This window comes from Pseudonaja textilis, chromosome 4 (assembly GCF_049901715.1).
Source record: "Pseudonaja textilis isolate UNSWEBS1 chromosome 4, rPseTex1.2, whole genome shotgun sequence".
In the NCBI taxonomy this organism is placed as follows: Eukaryota; Metazoa; Chordata; class Lepidosauria; order Squamata; family Elapidae; genus Pseudonaja; species Pseudonaja textilis.
This window is the reverse complement of record NC_141993.1, coordinates 7,845,654-7,866,148: the sequence shown is the minus strand read 5'-3', so window position 1 is coordinate 7,866,148 and position 20,495 is coordinate 7,845,654. Positions and strand designations below refer to the sequence as shown.

Sequence of the window (20,495 nt, the reverse complement as noted above, 5' to 3'; positions counted from 1 at the left end):
ACATTTTTAAATGCTTGTGTTGAGTGGGATTTTCATGATTTGAAAGCTGCTCCATCACACTGATAGTGTCGTTAGAGAGCATTAATTGCAAGCGACATATATGGAGAATGTAATGATCCTGTGAATTTTTCCTATGATAAATGATCAGGGTATATGCATTAATCAAGAAACCAAATGACTACATTGAATAGTTTCTAATTATCAGTTTGGCACTTCAGGGTTAATTAGTTGGGATATAGCTGCGTGATATTGTGCACTAGTGTGGCCACAATTCTGGTCACATGATACAAAAAAAAATATGTTCTATGTTCTACAGTTACTTACAAATCAGTTTTTTCCCCCCTGTGGAACCTGAAAGCAGAAATGGAAAATCAGCTCTGACTTTTCCAAGGGAAAGGATAACCACGAAAATCATGCTTATAGAATGTGTCTTCTGAAAAGACACGTGGAATCTGTGTGGGCTTGTCAACTGTCTTATTGGTTTCATTCAATTGTCAAAAATCTGTTGCTATGCTTTTGCAAAAAGAGAAGAAGTCTGAATTCAACCCAGTGGCATCAGATTAGCTAGTTCAAACCACCTGTCAAATTTGATTCAGAGACTTAGCTCAATGAGTCCGTCAAATTACCACTGAATTTCTGAAATGACCATCCACACAGCTCTACTGTAGACACTAAACACAGAGGAGTAAATCTTAATGAGCCTCAAACTCATTAGGACCATCAACAATTGTGAAAATACCCAGAAAATAACAGAAAATGTAATAGTCCACAGATTTCTCATTGTTGTGGATTCTTAGCACACTGAAGTAGTCCTGGGCAAGGCCAGAAACACAAGAGTCTGAAGGAAATTCAATATAATACAATCTGACTATAGAATATAGCAATAGTGGACTTCTGGTGGCGTTCTTGTCGACAGCGGACCAGAGACCGTGATCGTGCGTGGCTTTGATCCGTGCTTACCCTGTTGGAGGGGTCCTTAAAGGACCAGATCCATCTGACTCACCTCAGAGGGGTGGGGGGAAGAGGGGGAGACTACCAGCTGGGTTGAGGGGAGCCGCATCTCCCCTCCCTGTCTTGGTAAACTCCCCTAGATGGCTACCCTGAAGACAGGAAGCTGCGGGGACATAAGTTTTGTGCTGGAGAGTGGAAGTGGTGAGCAGCGTGTAACTGGATAAAAGACTTTGAATACTCTTTTTGAAAACCCTGGAAAAGCTGAAAGAAGGGGCCCTCGTTTGAAAGAGTGGTAGCGGCGAATCAGAAATAAGAGGAAAATATAAGGTAAAGAAAGAACCGGAAATAAAAGAATTATATACAATTAGAGACTAAATTTGGAACAATATATAACATTGCACAGTAATCAGGCATTAGATAAAATGCTGGACTTATTTTCAACTGATAAAATTTAATATTAATACTTTGGAAAAGTGATTTTAAATAAAAGAATTATAAGAAGAAAGTGATATAGAGCACCACCTAAAGGTTTAAGATTTCTCTCTTTTATGTCTGTATGGGAAACTATCAGTTGTACAAATACAATCCCCGTAAGCTCATAAAAAAGAAGGGGGGATTATAGTAAAATATACAAGAATGCAGTACTTTGGGTTTGTTGGAAGTTGATTGTGATAAGGAAACAGAAGGAAGAGAAAGTGAGATAAATGGAGACTTTTGACAAGACTATAATAGAAAAACTTGACTTTTGATAAAATAAAGAATAACTTAAAAGATCAAAGAAGTGGAAGAAATAAGCAAAGAATTTAAATTGGAGCTTCAAACTGTGAGAGATATGCTTAAAGAAAAAATGAGACTGGTTGAGATAATGCTGAATAAAGTAATGGAGTTATAGCTTGAAGAAGAACAAAGAAACCTCAGAGAGGACGAATTAAGAGGAAAATAACAGCCTTGATGAATATGGAGAACAAGGATCATTATTAAAAGACATAAAATGATTTTAAAAAGAGACACTGACAACAGAGACAGTAAATAAAAGAGACAAGACACAGAAGAAGAAGAAGAAGGAGGAGGAGGAGGAGGAGGAGGAGGAGGAGGAGGAGGGGGGGAGGAGGAGGAGGAGGAGGAGGAGGAGGAGGGAGGAAGAAGAAGAAGAAGAAGAAGAAGAAGAAGAAGAAGAAGAAGAAGAAGAAGAAGAAGAAGAAGAAGAAGAAGAAGAAGAAGAAGAAGAAGAAGAAGAAGAAGAAGAAGAAGAAGAAGAAGAAGAAGAAGAAGAAGAAGAAAATATACAAGAAGAAACTCCAAAAAAGAAAACTGAAAGTGGGGGGACATGGCTGATGGGCAGAGGGAATTAAAAATTGAACTAGAAGGGAAAAAGAAGAAAGATTGGGGAAATTTAGAAAGGGGAAACCTAGCCAATATATATATATATATTCTTAAATTTTCGTGGGTATTTATATGTATGGTATTCAGCTTTGTTTGGGTATTTTCCCACGTCATTATAGTTGTGCTTTTAAACTTGTAGCAACATTTCAGCAGAATCTCATCTGCCATCATCAGGCTTCTGTATAGTGTTCGTCTGTGAGCTATTTGGCCCCATGGAAAAGAAAACCTAAACAATTTCCTAACACACCTAAACAGCACACACTCCAAAATCAAATTCACCATGGAAATGGAAACAAACAAACAACTACCATTCCTAGATGTACTAATCTACAAAAAAACAGATGGCACACTAGAACACACCATATACCAGAAGAAAACACACACCAACCGCTACCTCAATGCCCAATCCCACCACCACTCAGCACGGATAAACTCCATGGCCAAAACACTAATTGCCAGAACCAAATGCCTGGCAGACAAGACACACATAAAGACTGAACGATGCACCCTGAATAAAGTACTGACAGCCAACAGCTTCCACAAAAGCAAAATCACTGGCTTGATCCACAAAAACACACTGGGACATAATGGAGACTTAAAAGATGACCAGACCTATGGAACAGCTGTCCTGCCCTACATAAGAGGTACTACAGACAAAATCAGTAAGATACTACACAGGCATCACATCAAGACTGCCTTCAAAACAGACAGAAAAATAGCAACCATCCCAAGAAACCCCAAAGATAAAATAGACCTGGAAAACCAATATATGAAGTCCCCTGTGCATCATGCCCTGCCACATACATTGGACAGACCAATAGAAGAATAAGTACCCGCCTGGATGAACACAAAAATGCAGTAAAAAAGCTGGAACACACTTCCTCACTAGTCCAACACATGAAAGCAACAGGTCATAGCATCGACTTCAATGGCACCAAAACCCTAGCCACTATAGAAAACCCCAGCCACAGAATTATCAGAGCCAGGCAAACACCTGGGCACAAACAGACTCCCCCTGATATGTCCAGCTCAAACACACCCCAACCAGGCACCCAGATGAAACCTAGCTTCCTAACAAATGATAGCCGTCCATTTACTCAGAGCCCAGCTGCACTAAAAGCCTCCAATACAGGAACACAATGTTGCCAGACAACCAAGACAAAAAAAAAAAAAAAAGCCACAAAACAGAAAGAAGATATTAGAAACACCAATCAAGCAGAACACAGCAAACTCCACGACCAATAAACACAGACCAAGACTCCCAACCAATCAGGATGAAGAAAAAACCATTCTGGCGCAGCAGTAGGCTAGCCCCAAATTTAAAACTGAAACAACTGTAAAAGTCTGACTCACAGACGAACACAATATTGAAGCCTGATGGTGGCAGATGAGACTCTGCCGAAACATTGCTACAACTTTAAAAGCTCAACTATAATGACGTGGGAAATACCTGAACAAAGTTGAATACCATATATATATCTGTGTATGAATTATGCTTTTAGGAACTCTTATATTGGAGGAATAAAACAGGGTCATGGAAATATATTAAAATATATAGACAAATTTTGGATAAGTTGTAAGGAAGAAAAAAAATATGATTATTAATGATTATAAGAAAAGTGAAATGTATTAAAATATATAAATTTTGGCTAAGTAGAAAAGGAAAAAATATGATTATTAAGGACTAAAAGAAAAGTTAAGATGAAATGAGATGTACTAGGAAGTCATTCTAGCAATTTAAGGGGGGATACCTTAAAATATACATGTCGTAAAATATACAGTTGATTACTTAGTGTTAATATACTTAAAGTTGGGAAATGAATTATTAAATTAGATAGATTGAGGTGATATTATATAAGATTGGTGGAAATGAAAGTATGATTATGTAAAAGTGTTATAATCTGGAACCATGTTACTCACATAAAGAGATGTGGAAAAATTAAAAAATTAAAAACTTTTTGAAAAAAAGAAAAGAATATAGCAATAGCACTTAGACTTATATACTGCTTCATAGTCCTTTGCATCCCTCTCTAAGAGGTTTATAGTCTCAGCCTATTGTCTACAACAACCTGGCTCCTTATTTAACTGACCTAGAAAAGATGGAAGGCTGAGTCAACCTCCAACTGGTCAGTATTGAACTGCAGGCTGTGGGCAGTGAATTAGCCTGCAATACTGCATTCTAACCACTCCAGCACCGTGGCTCACTTAACAAATGTCAACATAAATTTTGGACTCGATTGTAGTTGTAAGAAGCTTTATAAAAGGAAAGAATCATTACAAAAGAGTGATAACATAGAGGTTGTGTTTATGTAAAGGTAAGCATGCAAGGGTAAAATAACTGCAATTTGAAGAAGGGTTTTCATGTAAATACCTTAACTTTAGGAAAACCGGTACTTCAGAGTCAGGATCAAACTCCTGGCAGCGAGCACAATTAGCCTGCAATACAACATTCTAACCACTGTGCCACCACGGCTCTTGACATCGCAATGCTTCCTTTTCTTCAGCTACTCACCAAAATAACCTTGTCAATCTCCTTTGGTGGACACCAATGAAACATTCCCGTGGAGTCGTATTTTTTCACGTTGCAATCCATGTTGTCAACTTGTTCATTGCCAGGGATTAATAAAGGATCATGTCTGAGCAAGAAAATGCACTGGAATTAATAATCAGCCCAATTCATCACAAAGAGTAAAACATGAACTACGCTTGGCCATGCCCACATTCAAGAAACAAGGAAAATGTGAGACTAGTCTTAGTGTTGCTTGCTTGTTTTGATGAATAGGAACAATCGCAGTTGGTTTTCTTTTATCTTGAAATACATATCCCTTCCCCCGCCCCAAGTAATCTTTACAACAGCTTATAGTAGCATCTTCAAGGGGAGGGGGAAGAATTAGAAACTAATACCCCATCCTGATCAATCACCATAAGGGGAGGGGGGGAATAAACTCAATATTTTGCTTTTGTTACATATAATATCTAATGTGACTCTGTTGAAACTTTAATAGGCTGTACGTTAAATATTTCAAAATTTGCTCAGTTATATTATGGATCCTCAACCCAAAGCTTTCAATTCCATCATTTAGAGCAAACCGACTACCAAGATCCATATCCAGAATACATGCTTTTTCAGAGATGTTTTCATTTTTCTGAAAGTTGGTACTCAAATGCAACAGATCTAGTCAAGGCCTTACGCAAACTGAGTGTGCATTCTAGAGCAGAAATCAGTCGTATTATTCTTCAAATGCTGTGTGGTTCCAGAGAAAGATTCCACAAAGTATGTACAGGTTTTTAGAGTTCAGGGTTGTTGGTTGTGCTTTTGCTTTCTTTTCTTTCTTTTAGCAAGCATGAATGCAAAAGCCATTTCTGAAGTTGAACAGTTAAAAAGGCTACTGGATGAGTGCCCTCATATCAACCTTGTATTAGAAGAGCTGCTGCAATTCCTTTCTCCTCTGTCATCATTACCCTGATCTGCATGGATAGTTGGATCCAGAAGTTAGATAGCCAAATGATGACAGAATACAAGGGGAATTCATTAAATGTGCAGATGACACTAAAATGGCAGGAACAGCCAAACCCCCAGAACATGGGCTCAAGATCCAAATGGATCTGAACAAACTTGAACACTGGGCCCTATCTAACAAAATGAAATTCAGCATAGGAAAAAGTAAGGTTTTACAGAGGCAAGAAAAACCAAGTGTTCAGGTGCAGATTAAGCGAAACCTGGCTCAGTAGCAGTAATTGTGAGAGGGATTTAACAGATTAACAGAGTTGGAAGGGACCTTGTAGATCATCGAAACTACCCCCCCACCCAAACAGGAGACCTGACACCATTTCTGACAGATGGCAATCCAGTCTCTTCTTGAAAGCTTCCAGTGATGAAGCTCCCGCAACTTCCAAAGACAACTTCTGTTCCATGGGTTGATTGTTCTCACTGTCAGAAAATCCCTCCTTATTTCCAGGTTGAATCTCTCCTTGGTCAGTTTTCATCCATTATTCCTTGTCTGGCCTTCAGGTGCCTTGGAAAATAGCTTGACCCCTTCCTCCTCTCTGGGGCAGCCCCTTAAATATTGGACGACTGCTATCATGTCTCCCCTGCTTTTTCTCTTCACTAGACTTGGATATTGAAGTCCTAGTAGGGTGGGGCAGCAGCCAAAAAAGCCAACACAATCCTACATTGCATTAACAGAGAGATAGAATCAAGATCACATGAAGTATTAGTACCACTTTATAAAGCCTTACTAAGACGATACTGCAACCAGTTTTGGTCCCCATGTTATATATATAAAAAATATGTACAGACTCTGGAAAGAGTGCAGAGAAGGGGAGTTGAGGTGATTAGGGGGCTGGAGGCTAAAACGTGAAGAACGCTTGCAGAAATTGGACATCCATTTGTCTGAAATGCTACTGGGTCTCTGTGCAGAGGATTGGACTAGAAGACCTCCAAGGTCCCTTCCAACTCTGTTATTCTGTTAAATATTTTGAAAGAGTTCCTCCTAACTGCCTCTAGATCCGGAATAGAGATTGCTTCTGTGCAGAGATGCCTTTTCTGATTTTCTAAAGACATTTAACAAAAAAACAAAAAAGGGGGGGCAGTAAGGTTCTATTTGTATAGAATAAATAGTGCATAAAAAAAAAAAAACATTGAAAGGAAGACAGTGCTGGCTTTCCATGCACCGCAACATCCTCAGGTTTGTGCAAAGAAATTGTCACGCCCCTTTTGGAGTCTGACTCTGAGGGAGAGGAGGAACAGCTGGCACGGAATGGAAGTGTGGCCCCCGGAGGTTGTGGAGGAGGCTGGGCAATCAGAGGAAGACCCAGGCCCATCCCCTCTCCATCCTAGGGCACACAAGGGAGGAGAGGATAAGGGAGAAACACGAATGGCATGGTCTACGGGGGAGGAAAGGGCCTTGATCCCCTTCATGGGCTGCAGCTGTGAGAACTGGTTAAAAGGACGGACATGCATATGGGCCAGTGCTGGAAACAAAGCATGGAAATATCTCTAGTCTGTCATTCCTCTCTGAGTTTGGCGTCCTTCCCAGTGTGTGTTCAGATATCTGTGGATGTCTTCCAGCCCTTATCTTGCCTGGTTCCCTTAAGTGCTTCAGTGTGGTTTGTGTTGTTTTTACTCTTTATAATTTATAGGCATTTTTAGTTTAAACGGCCTTTCCTCCTTTTCGTAACTGCTTGTGGCGCAGTTTTTTGTCTCTAGTCAAGGATATTTGGAGCTTTGAAGCCAAGTGATGGAATAAAGGGGGCTTCACCTGTTTTTGTGACTGTGTTTATTTTGTATCCCACCCTGGGATTCATCACAGAAATAAACCCAAAGCAATGGAATGCTTGCATTTTAGAAAATCGAACCAAGGTACTCTTCTCTTAGCTATAACTCCAAAGATATTCACCGCTCCTCTGTACGTCTACCCAAAATTATGCACACAGAAGTTCAGGCAGAGAAGAAAGTAAAAATGTTCCGAGTTTTCCAGAGCAGATAATGCAGCTCGTGATCAACGAAGCTCAAGAGCCACACTAAACGCAATGCTATAACTCATAGAAAGACTGCCTCGAGCAAAAGCACAAATTCCTTTTCCAGCAAAACTTGCTGCGGGAAAGCTTATATTATACTTTAAAGAGCAACAGCCTCTTCGCAGCCCTTTTAAAATTCCCTCAATGAATTCAAACGGGCATTTTTGAGAGCCACTTCTCAACCAACCAGAACTGGAAGGGGAAAAAAATCAAGACAAAAAGGTCCCTTCCCTCAAAAGTAAATACATTTTTTTCTTAGTTCAGAGATTCTCAGTCCTCCAGGTCATGGTTGTCCCAAAGGTGCTTTTTTTCAGGAGGCAAGTGGACTTCCTTGGTTTTCTTCTGAAGATGTTTCGCTTCTCATCCAAGGAGCTTCTTCAGCTCTGACTGGATGGTGGGGAATGGAAGGAATTATATTCCCTGCAGACAGCTGGTCATTTGCATCCTTTTAGAGGGTCGTTGAGGCCACCTGGAGCTTTGGCTGTGTCCTCAGGGTCACCTGAATGGTGCAAATTGGTGTGGAGCCTCGTTGGAACTGCTGAAAGAATTGTGTTGAAGATAGATGGTGTCATATTATTGAGCTGATAAGGTCTTCTTCTTCGAGAGAGAGAAAAGTGCGCGCTGAGATTGTGGATACGCAACATTTCTTGTTTTCATACGCTCCTTGCGGTGGTCTTGTTTTTAAGGGAGGCAGGACAGTCATGTCTGGCTTCCCCTTCAGAAGTGGGCAACTTTGTCTGCCTTTCCTGCTGTCGCTTCTAACTGCTCTAACAGATCATGGCAATTAGCATGCGGTTAGTGCGACCGACGTGCAGCCAAAGCAGGTGGTGCTAATAATTGAAAATAGCATTTAGAGCTTTTACACCCCGGCTGAATATTTCATAATCCGAGGCATGTTTCACCATTTACTCAGTGGGCCTCTGTCACTTCAATCTTCTCTGACTATGGTGACTGGCGCTCGAAAGCTCCACCAAGCCAAGACTGACAGTTTGTCACAGGTCCTCTTGGCCAGGCTCAGCTGCAAAGATTGTCACGCCGCTGTGATGGAATACAGCAAATGTTTTGTGACTAATACACCCACCTTTTGTCATCTAGCATTAGCTGTCCCCATGGTCCTCTCTACTCAGCACCAAGGGCAGTGAATTGGAGGCTCTCTCTGTCTGTGTCCCTTTCTCTTTCTCCCTCCTTCTTTCTCTTTCTTTCTCTCTCCTTCTTGCTCTTTCTCTCTTTCCCTCTCTCCCTCTCTCTCTTTCTCCCCTCTTTCTCCTTTTCTCTCCTTCTCTCTCTCTCTCCCTCTTTCTCTTCATCTTTCTCTCTTTAACCCTTCCCCCTCCCTCTCTTCTCTCTTTCTCTTTCTCCCTCTCCTTCTCCTCCTTCCTCTTTCCCTCTCTCCCTTTCACTCTCACTTTCTCTCACTTCCTCTCCCTCTCTCTTTTCTCCCTCTCTCTTTCTCTCTGCTTTTTTCTCCTTCTCTCTCTCTCTCCCTCTTTCTCTTTTTATTTTTCTCTCATTCCCTCCCTCCCTCTCTCCCCTCTCTCTTTCTCTCTCTCCCACCCCCTCTTTCTCTCCCTCCCCCTCCTTTAAATAATATTTCCTGGCTGATCACTACTTTTGCAGAGTAATCAGCAATGAAATGCCCATTGTTTTCAGCCGACTTGTAGAAGCAATTTGTCAATTTAAACTGACAAGGCCACAGACAGACCTTCAGCTTAGCTAGTCGTACTTAGCAGCTTACAGTGGAGAACTGAGCCATCCATAAATATTAAACTGGTCCCAATTTGATATTTTATCTGGATTAGCACATTTTTTTTTCCTTTTGCACCCATGTTTCAAATTTAGGGAGTCAGCACCCTTCACCTCACTTCTTCCTTGTAAGTTGTTTTTCAGAAATGTAGATGGCTCATCCACAGTTTTCATAGGAACATTTCAGAAACTGCTCTGTTTTTTATCCCACTTTTCAACTAAGAAGCTGCGACTTTGATTTTTGTAGAGTGTTTTCACTTCATTCACAATTCTCTCCTGGACACCCTTTTTTCCCCTGATCCACAAATGTATCAGAAAACTTGGAGAAGTAGAAAAGGTAAAGAATGTCTTTCAGAAAGTGGAACGATATAGCATGTCTTCCTCAAGGAAAACTTCCCTCTATTCCTAGCAAAATAAGTTGGAAAATAAGAATACTGGGTTTCAAATTTCTCTCCATTTTTATGCAGAGAGTATTGCAGCCAATTTGAACATATTTTATGAAAACGATGTGAGGATGTTTAGCCTTTAGTTTGCTTTTCTCTGCTATCAGCAGTTCTATTTTAGGATATAAGCAATTTTTGCTGTGTGGGGAACAAACCCTGAATTATAATGGATGCTTCTTTGCCGCATCTGAAAACCACACATCAGTGAGTCTTCCACCTGATTATATATCGTCCTTATTTTCTATTGTAAATAAACGGCATATTTTGTCTAAATTATACCAATAGCACTTTAGACTTATATACTGCTCCGTAGAGCTTTACAGGACCCTCTGAGCACATTCAGCATTCATAACAATCAGGGTCCTCATTTTACCAACCTCAGAAGGATGGAAGGCTGAGTCAACCTTGAGCCGGTCAGGATCAAACTCCTGGCAGTGAGCAGTGAGTTAGGTCTGCAGTGCTGCATTCTAACCACTGGCCCACTACAGCTCATTCAAGGTCTGATCATTTAATAACTCAGCATATGTTAACACTGAGAGCCAATATTGAAATGGCAAAGGTAAATGCTGATACAGATTCACAGAATTGGAAGGGACCTTGTAGGACATCTAATCCAACTAAAATTATTTCCTTGCCTCAAGCCAGAACAATATATTATGAAGGTATTTCTCTTCTCCGTCCTTCCTGATAGAACAAATATAGGGCCGTAACCTCTCTCCATTTATTAATTTATGCATATTTACGCTGCTCTATACAGTGTGTGTGTGTGTGTGTGTGTGTGTGTGTGTGTGTGTGTGTGAAAGGAGTTTCTGTGGATTTTACTTTTCTAGTTGCTGCTGACTGTAGGTGGAGGTGGTCAGCTCCATTTCAAGGTCTTTAAACCTACGCTGTCTGAAGACATTTCTGTGGTTATGTGGCCAACCTATTTTTCAAATCACTTGAAGGCAGGACAAGAAGCAAGGGATGGAAACTAATCAAGGAGAGAAGCAACCTAGAACTAGACACAAGAACAGATTTTCCCCCGAAAGCCATCACCGCTAAACAAATAATTCCCTCAACACTGTCCAGCTATTTACAAAGTCTGCATTGCTATTAATCTTCTCATCATTCCTTATCACCCATCCCCTCCCACTTGTGACTATAGGGCTGTAACTTTGTCGCTTGTATCCTTATGATTTATGTGGACTGTTTCCTAGTATGATTTGATGGCTTATTGTACCCTATGACTATCATTAAGGGTGGGAGCTTCATCACTGGAAGCTTTCAAGAAGAGACTGGGCCGCCATCTGTCAGAAGTGGTATAGGGTCCCCAGCTCAGGCAGGGGGTTGGACTAGATGACCTACAAGGTCCCTTCCAACTCAGTTCATCTGTAATCTGATTCTTGAGGAATGTATCTTTTCTTTTTATGCACGCTGAGAACATATGCACCAAGGCAAATTCCTTGTGTACCTAATCAGAATTGGCCAATAAAGAATTCATTCATTCATTCATTCAGTCAGTCAGTCAGTCAGTCATTCAAAGGGTCTTCAAACTTGGCAAGTTTAAGATTTGTGGACTTCAACTCCCAGAATTCCTGAGCTAACATGACTGGAAGAGGAATGCTGGGAGTTGAAGTCCACAAGTCTTAAAGCTGTCAAGTTTGAAGAGCCTTGATTTATTCATTCAAGAGAAAGGTCATAACCAGTGAAACGACTTGTCTCCAGAACTTGTGAATGCCCTAACTGAGCAAGAGGATGGACTAAGAAGACCTACAAGATCCCTTTCAACTTTATTCTTCTGCAGCCTGACCTCCAAGGTCCCTTCGCCTACGATTCCATGGTTCGATCTTGTGACCACGGGCTCCTAAACACGATGGACCGAAGGGAGCAGGGACAGGCCCGGGTTTGGACTAGAAACCCAAGTCCAGCAGATGGAAAACACAGGAAACAAGACGTGTCTCAGGGTTGCTGAGAGCTCCTCACTCATTGTCCAAGTGATGTTTAGCCATTCTGATGGGCTGCAGAACAGACAGCTCAAGCCTGAGATGAGTAATCTGCCCAAGTCCCTCTTCGGAAGGCAATGAAAGCGAGGCTCCACTTTGAAAATCCTTTACCCATCATGCAAACTGACACAGGCATGCTTTTCAAAAAACCCACAGCCAATCTGTTGATCATTACTTATTTACAAAGGCCTTCAGGCAGAAAGTCCTGTAAAAACTATACTTGATACGATATACACTAGCTGTTTCGGCTTGTGGGAAGGGGGGGGTGGGTTAAGGGTGGGGAGGGCGGGAAGTTCCCCCTAAGGCTACCTCCAACCATCACTTTCCATTGCACATAAAATGTACCGTGTAACACTAAAGTATTTAATATATATGGTATAATATATCTACGGGAAAGGCATCTGTGTAGAACTGTGTTAGCCCGTATTTGGTAATTTGATGTTTTGCTGAAGGCAATGACTTGAAAAAGCCTCTACCTAGCATTGAGGACCTGTCATCTTAGTACCCATGAGCCAGTAGAATAAAGAAGTACCCTGAAGCAGCAAAACTTTGACACAGCTTTGAAGCATATGAAAACAGTAGAACTCCCCAGAATTATTATCACTCCAGATCAAAGAAACGAAGCATACTTTACATAGCAAACAGGGACACATCACATCACTCCAAACGATACTGGGTTCTCTGCCCTTTCGCTCTTTTTTTTTTTTCCCTTCTTCTTTTCTTTCACGTTTATATCCCTATATTTATCAGATAACAGAAGGACTGGTGGGGGGGGAATTTCTCTTTCTCTCTTCTCTGTCAAATTTCACACGAGCAGAAATTAATAGAGTTGAGATACAGAGAAGATAAAGGATGCAAGGATGTACTCCAGCAATGGACAAAATAAGTCCACTCTGGACTCATCTTACTCCCTTCCTGGCATAAACCTAGAGGTAAATGAGTCCTGTATCAGCAAGGATGAGCAACATGGGCGCTGGGATGTTGTATATAAAGCCACAATCGTCGTTCAACAGAAAGAGAACAGAAAGATGCCAACCCCTCCTGCCAATCTCTCGTTTCCTGCCCTTCCGTTCTAAATTCCAAACGAAAATGGGTATATTTGAGGAAATGCATTGTAGTTTTGGGGAGCAATTAGTTCCCCAAACAAAGCAGGAAACAGTATGTGTCTGAATCTCCGTGCATCGTGTGGTTTTTAATCTCCCTTTCCTGGTTTGCCTCTTTTCAAGACCCCAAAATTGTAAGGCGCAGGACACTGAGAAAAAACCTGGGTTAGGCCTACTCCATCTTCCAAGCTCGGATTACTTTATGCCTCCTACCTGTAAAAGTGCCACCACTGGGAAAGGACACTCATCCACGAGGAATTCAAATTCCCTTTAAAATCCCAAGTATAAGGAAATGCCGATTTCAGACACCCCCCCTTTTTTTTAAATAATCTGATGCTTTTGCCTCCAAGAAAATTAAGGAATAATACTGAAGAGGTTTGAAAAGAGGAGCCCTCTCCAAGTTTACTCCTTGTTGTGCATAATCTCTTTACAAATGAATCTTTACAAATTCTTACAGGAAGTTTCTGCCCTTTAAGACTTTCATCCTAGCGAAAGCACTTGTAGGAACAAAGTGTTCAGAGCTCTTCAACGACACCTTAACAAGAACCACAACACCTCTCGTAATTAATGCAATTTTTTTTTTTTAGCCTCAGGACGAGGATGTTAAGTTTTCAACTTTGCTTCGGAATATTCTTTTATCCCGTCCCGTTCCTCCCTCTCCATCCTCTTTTGTAAAGAATCATTCCAAATCAATTAGAGGAAATTTGATTTCAATCGATAGGGTAAAAAGGAAGGTAATATTCAGGTTCATTTCTGATTGCGGTGATACATCTCACATACGGTTTTAAGTACAGAAAACAGCACTCGGAGGGATTTCAAGAAAAAAAGAGCATTGCCCGAGGCAAACTCACCCCACGGGCTGCTTGGATTGGTTAGCGCTATCATTAGTGCCACTGCTGTTTAAGAACTACACGCAGACAGGCTAGATGACAAGTAAGACTTTAAAGCCTGTGTATTTTTCAAACAGTTTTTCAAACTGTTTTCCATGACAGATTTTTTTTTTCTTCCCCAAGCTCTATCATTAACCGCTGACAAGCTGACAGAATAAATACTCCGGTGTTTCAGAAACCGTCTAACAATCTTTTACTTTTTCGAACACCCTGCCACAAATCCCTTTTCTTTTTTTCCTCCTTAGGTTATTTTTTGGGTGGGTGTGTGGAGTTTGTCGGTGAGATTGCTGTCTTTTTTTAAAAAAAAAAATATTTATTATTATTATTTTTCTTAAATATACATCCATATTATGTGTGAACCAAGTTGGTTTGGGGTATCATTCATATTGATCCAATTCATCATAACAATATTATTAATCTCTATCCCATTTTTCAAATTTAAGTAATCCTCATTATATCGTTTAAACATATATAAACAAAAAATGCCTAACTCCTCATCATTGTCTCTATCTACATCTATATGTCTTTCTTGTTCAATCTAAACATTTCTCTATTACATATAAACAAAATTAATTCTGAAGTATCATTCAAATTGATCCAATTCACGCTAACAATGTTGGGAATCTCTATCCCATTTATTAAATGTAAGTAATTGTCATCTTATTACTTATATCTTTTCTTTAATGTACACTGAGAGCCTATGCACCAAGACAAATTCCTTGTGTGTCCAACCATACTTGGCCAATAAAGAATTCTATTCTATTCTATTCTATTCTATTCTATTCTATATTCTATTCTATTCTATTCCTCTAATTCTATTCTATTCTATTCTATTCTATTCTATTCTATTCTATTCTATTCTATTCTATAAATACATTTTAAAAATTTGCCTAACCTCTGTAAACTTCTAGTCTTTCTATCTATTATCTTTATTCATTCTATAAAAAATTCTATTCTAATATTTCCCCTATCTAATTTTATTTCTGCCTCCTTTAGTTTACATAGATATTGTTGTCTTGAGGAGGAGAAATAAAGATACAAGCGACTTAGAGCCTCACCTCATCAGTTTGGGCGAAGAGTTTGGAGAATTCCTCATTCCTCCATTCCGTTGCTTCCTTTTGGGTGACAACGTCAGTTGTTCATCTTCAACTAAAAACACAGGTAGCTTGTGAGTTTATGACCAAGCTCAGCCATGGAAATACAGGTGAAATAGTCAACAACACCCTCCCAGTTCCATTCACACGGTCTTAACTAATTGCTTTTTTTTTTTTTAAGGTTGAATAAAACCCATCCTGGAGTTGGTGAAAAGAGATGGGTTGAAAATTCAAGGAAAAGAAGAGAAACAAGAGGACTTGAAGTTATTCTTGACAGGCTTAACTTTAAAAAAAGTCTTTTTTTTAAACCCAAGGTGTGTTTTTTTAAAAAATAAACAGAAATCAGGTCTGCGTTGCAAAGTGTAAGTAGTAATTCAGAAATGAAACATCAAAACTGCTAGACAGAACTTGGTTAAAGTAAGTGGATTTCCTTTTTTTTAAAAAAAAAACCTAATTGGAGCATTCCAGGAAAAATTTAAAACGTTCAAGCCTTGATTTTAAATGCAGCAATAAATAAATGTTTTCCCCTTGATTTCAAAATGAAATATTATCATAGAATGAAATCCATGTGGCCAATGGACAAAGGAAAGGATTTATAAAAATGAGCACCAGGTTTGAAGAAATAGCAAAAGATACAGATGCTTTAGGGTTGTTTGTCATTATTGCATCCTTTGGCAAAATTCTACAGCACAGCAGTTTTTAACCTTCAACACAATGACACCAGCCTCAGACTCAGACTCAGTATCTTTATTACAGTAAAGGGTATTATTAATGGATTGGTATTTTTGCTTATTAGAAGTTTAGCAAAATGCTTCTGCGTTCAAAAGCAAACAAACAAATTCATATCCCCAAGTGAACAGGAATGGAAACCAATACAAAACAGTACGTTAAGAACAGTAACAACAAAATGGTACAAGAAATCATTTCACTGGAAGAAAGAGGAATAAAACGTAAAGAAGTAGGAGAGTGAGGAGAGGAAAGGAAAGGAGACAACTGTTTTCACTGAAAATTAATCAGGCTATAGAGAACCGAGAGAAATTTAAGGCTAACATCTAGATTGCACTTGTAATAGGTTTACGGTATGGTTGTGGGCAGTTGGAAACCCATATATTAAACCCCCTAGGGATATTTTTCTGTAATTTCCATCTTTCCATCCATCAGTGGGTCCTTCCCTCTGTCTAACTTTATAAATTCAGCTGTGTCCCAATCTAGAGCAGAAGCTTAAATATCCTGCGATGATTATAGGAAAACAAGAAGTTAAAAACCTTCTAAGCAGAACACTGGAATGATTAGCTTCGAACAGTAGATTCGATTTCCTCAATTTTATACAGCAAACTTGTGTGTGTGTGTGTTTGTGTGTGTGTGTTTATTCATTCTATACACACACACACACACACACACACAGTATATGTATATATTCATATTCCATTCTTTGCACAACACAGACTTAGAAATGTTCAAGCTGTTTTGCTTGTTACTTTGTTTTTAAGGCAAGGCACAGACACAATAAGATGTAGATAGATATGACTGGTTCTAAAAGAGAATGAAATATATCAGTGGGCTTCCAAGTACGTGGAAACAAAGGAACAAACGGAAACCTTATCCATGAGCCCCCAGAAGTTCTTTTATTCAGTGGGATTGTGCATGCTCCCTATTATTTATGAATGGGCAAAACTCACATTTTTCTTTGAATCCTTGTTGTCATAAGATGGCATTGTCGGAATCCGTCACACCTTCTCTAATTGTACACGTTTACTTCGTGCCACGTAAAGTAACCCTCGGCATTTGTTCTGCTAAAACCATTCTTGTGCTAGAGAGCACTAAACGGAGCCCTCCCTTTTTAATAACATCCATTTATGACACTCTAAGGCAAAGCTTTGCTGGTAATCCACCCACAAATGCCTTTTGGGCATGATTCCAACCCAATACAGCTCCTGTTATGTTTTTAACAGGAAAACAAAAAACAGAAATCCGAGCAGTTGCTAAAATCTCTCCTTTGAAGTTTGTTACTTGAAGTTTGTTACAAAAGATTGTTAATCGTTTAACTGTGATTGGACGATGATGTCAATTGGATTGGATGAGTTGCAGTTGAATTCAAGTCAAGTAAAATGAAAGGGAGCTCACTAATGCTGGCGGATCCAAATGGCTATGGAGGGCGGTCCCATTCAATGATTCTCAGGTAGGGCTAAAATAGCAATAGCACGTAGACTTATATACCACTTTACAGTGCTTTACAGCCCTCTCTAAGCAGTTGATGGAGTAAACCTATTGCCCCCAACAATCTGGCTCCTCATTTTATTGACCTCAGAAGGATAGAAGGCTGAGTCAATAGCAATAGCATTTAGACTTATATACCACTTTACAGTGCTTTACAGCCCTCTCTAAGCAGTTGATGGAGTAAACCTATTGCCCCCAACAATCTGGCTCCTCATTTTATTGACCTCAAAAGGATAGAAGGCTGAGTCAATAGCAATAGCATTTAGACTTATATACCACTTTATAGTGCTTTACAGCCCTCTCTAAGCAGTTGATGGAGTAAACCTATTGCCCCCAACAATCTGGCTCCTCATTTTATTGACCTCAGAAGGATGGAAGGCTGAGTCAATAGCAATAGCATTTAGACTTATATACCACTTTACAGTGCTTTACAGCACTCTAAAAACAGTTTACAGATTCAGCCTATTGCACCCAACAATCTGGGTCCTCATTTTACTCACCTCGGAAGGATGGAAGGCTGTGTCAACGTTGAGCCTAGTGGGATTCGATCTGCCGAACTGCAGTAGGAGTAGCTTGCAGTACTGCACTCTAACCACTGCGCCACTGAGACTCAGTATATACCACTTCACGGTGCTTTACAGCCCTCTCTAAACAGTTTTCAGAGTCAGCCTCTTGCCCTCAACAATCTGGATTCTCGTTGTACTGACCTCGGAAGGATGGAAGGTTGAGGCAATAGCAATAGCAATGACCAAGGCTGAGCTTATTGCTGGTCAGCCTTATTCATCTGACACTGTGTCCAGCCTTAAAGATGGTTTGGAGGGCACTCAAATTCTGTTACATCTCCACCATTACTTCAGCCATCTAGAAAGCTCACTGGTGGACTGGTGAGAGTCTGTTAAGACAACCGCATTTGTCCTTCATTGCTGCCAAATTTGCAGTTCAATTAGTCAAGCTTTAACCAAAGTTGTACAAATTAGGAAACACAATGCCAGCGTTGGCTTGCAACAGAACCACTCACTACGGCTAACTCACCTCAGCCAACCTGTCACAGGTCAACTTGCTGTGGCCAGTTGTGCTGGAGGAACACAAAAATGCTTGGCAATTAAAAGAACAGAAAGTGGACATCCATTGTGGGTCTCACTGTATATGAAACTTTGCCCCATCCCTCCTCCCCTCTCTCCCTCCCTCCCTCTCTCCATCCCTCTCTCCATCCATCCATCTATCCATCCATCCATCCATCCATCCATCCATCCATCCATCTATGGCTCTGTCAGACCAAGCAGCAACCTGTTTCCTATAGTGCAATTTAAATACATCTAAGAAGCTGAAAAGCAAAGCATTGATTTAAGTGGTTTCAACATTGGAGGTAAGCCAGATTTATTTGGCTATGACACTCAGAAATCCATATGCACGCTTGCCTGTTTTATTAAGCCTGGCCATCACAGTTCAAATAACATTTGCTGGGTGTGCAACAATGACAGAAACAGATGCACACTGCACTCTGTTTTCAAACTTGAATGGAATTCAGCGTAAGTCACAATCCATTTGCACAAAGCCAGCTCAGTTTCGAGGTGGAGACTTCAGACAAAAGCCTTCCCATTGTCCAAGGTTTTGGACTTCAAAGATAAGCTGCAGCCAAGATTGACCTGGGTTGAAATGATAATGAATCTCTTCCATCCTGCCTTCTGCCCCATGTCAAAACAAGCATTGGTGCAATTGATTAGGAATTAATTAGCAACCAGCCAGCTATTAACAAGATGCCAGATTGCTTAGCTTGGTTTTTTTTTGGGAGGGGGGGGGAGGAGGGAGGCTGGAGACAAGAGGGACTATCAGCTTCAGAGGCAGAAGTTTCCTTGGAAGAAAATTCCTAGTTGAAGAAAATGACTGAGGTATACTAGAACTGCTGGAGGTAGGGAGCGGGCAAGGAGGATGGCTTGGCAGTTAAAGACACTGAGCTTGTCAGCTGGAAAACTCACAGCTCAGGTTTGAGACCCGACCACTACACGAATGAGGTGAGCTCCCATTCCTTGCTCCAGCTCCTACCTTCTGAGCAGTTCAAAAGCATGCATATGCAAGTAGATGAATAGGTACCACTTCGGCAGGAAGGTTAACAGCATTCCGTGCACCAGAGAAAACGCCTTCAGACAACACTGGCTCCCTGGGCCAAGAAACAATGGTGAGCACCGTCCCTGTGTGGGACATGGTTCGACAGGGAAGCCTCTACCTTACTAGAATTGCTACAGATATAAACCAGTGGTATCGCACGTTACCAGTTCTACACTCAAAGCAGCCAAAGATCACTTTGCGCATGCGTGCAGCACTGAAAGATCACCCTCAGTGAGGTGAGCTGTTTTTTAACTCAGCTGAGGCGTGGCAATCTGCCACATGAATCAGCTGAGCTAAAAAAATCAATGGAATATAGGACAGGAAAGGGAAGGGATGAGTAGGAGGGCCCAGTCAGAGGTGGTATTTGCCAGTTCTTTGAACTGGTCAAAATTTCCGCTACTGGTACGCCACAACCAGTCTGAACCAGCTGAATACCACCTCTGATATAAACCATATCTACTGATGCTATTTGATCACCCAGAGATTCATCCCAGGGGAAAAACAACAACAACCAGAAATTCTGCATAGCAACCACAGTGACTAAGAAGTGAACCTCACCAGCACTATTCTTCTGAAAATGGCCGAAACTCAAGATGAATATGACTTTTCTCCCTTTCTCATTAATGCTCGGCGACACGAACTATCCTGTTGGTCCACTGTCCCCCCCACAACCCTTTGGGCACCAAGGACTGGTTCCATGGAGAGAGAGAGGTTTTTCCATGGATTGGAGAAGGTGTGGTTTGGTGCGCTACCTGCATCCCATAGGGACGGGGCTTTGCCTGTTTGCGTGGCCCGGTTTCTGGCACGCCATGGACCGGTACCGTTCCACAGACTGGGGTTTGGGGACCCCTGTGTTAATCTACCTGTGGAAAAGATGACTGGCGTATAACTTAACAAGGAAATCCATAAATATAAATTACACCACGCATTTGATGTCATGCTAGACATATTGGAGAAGAAGGGAGAATATGATCTAAGGCATAACTCTAAGTCTACAGTTGGAATTAGACAGCAATTAGACAGTAATTCTAGAATTAAGACAGGCGTTCTAGGTCTACCCAAC

At 40.7% G+C, this 20,495-nt stretch overlaps 1 protein-coding gene across 13 annotated transcripts in view; it reads right to left on the bottom strand.

Annotated features, from left to right (window-relative positions):
- Positions 1 to 20,495, bottom strand: part of KCNMA1 (potassium calcium-activated channel subfamily M alpha 1) — a 504,709-nt gene that overhangs the window by 67,159 nt on the left and 417,055 nt on the right. For all 13 annotated transcript variants that reach the window (XM_087933804.1, XM_087933806.1, XM_087933813.1 and 10 more), the window contains 2 exons: positions 15,074 to 15,164; positions 4,847 to 4,970 (listed from right to left, as the gene is read on the bottom strand). In XM_087933804.1, coding sequence (XP_087789930.1) covers positions 4,847 to 4,970; positions 15,074 to 15,164 — 215 coding nt within the window. The remainder of the gene's footprint in view (positions 1 to 4,846; positions 4,971 to 15,073; positions 15,165 to 20,495) is intronic.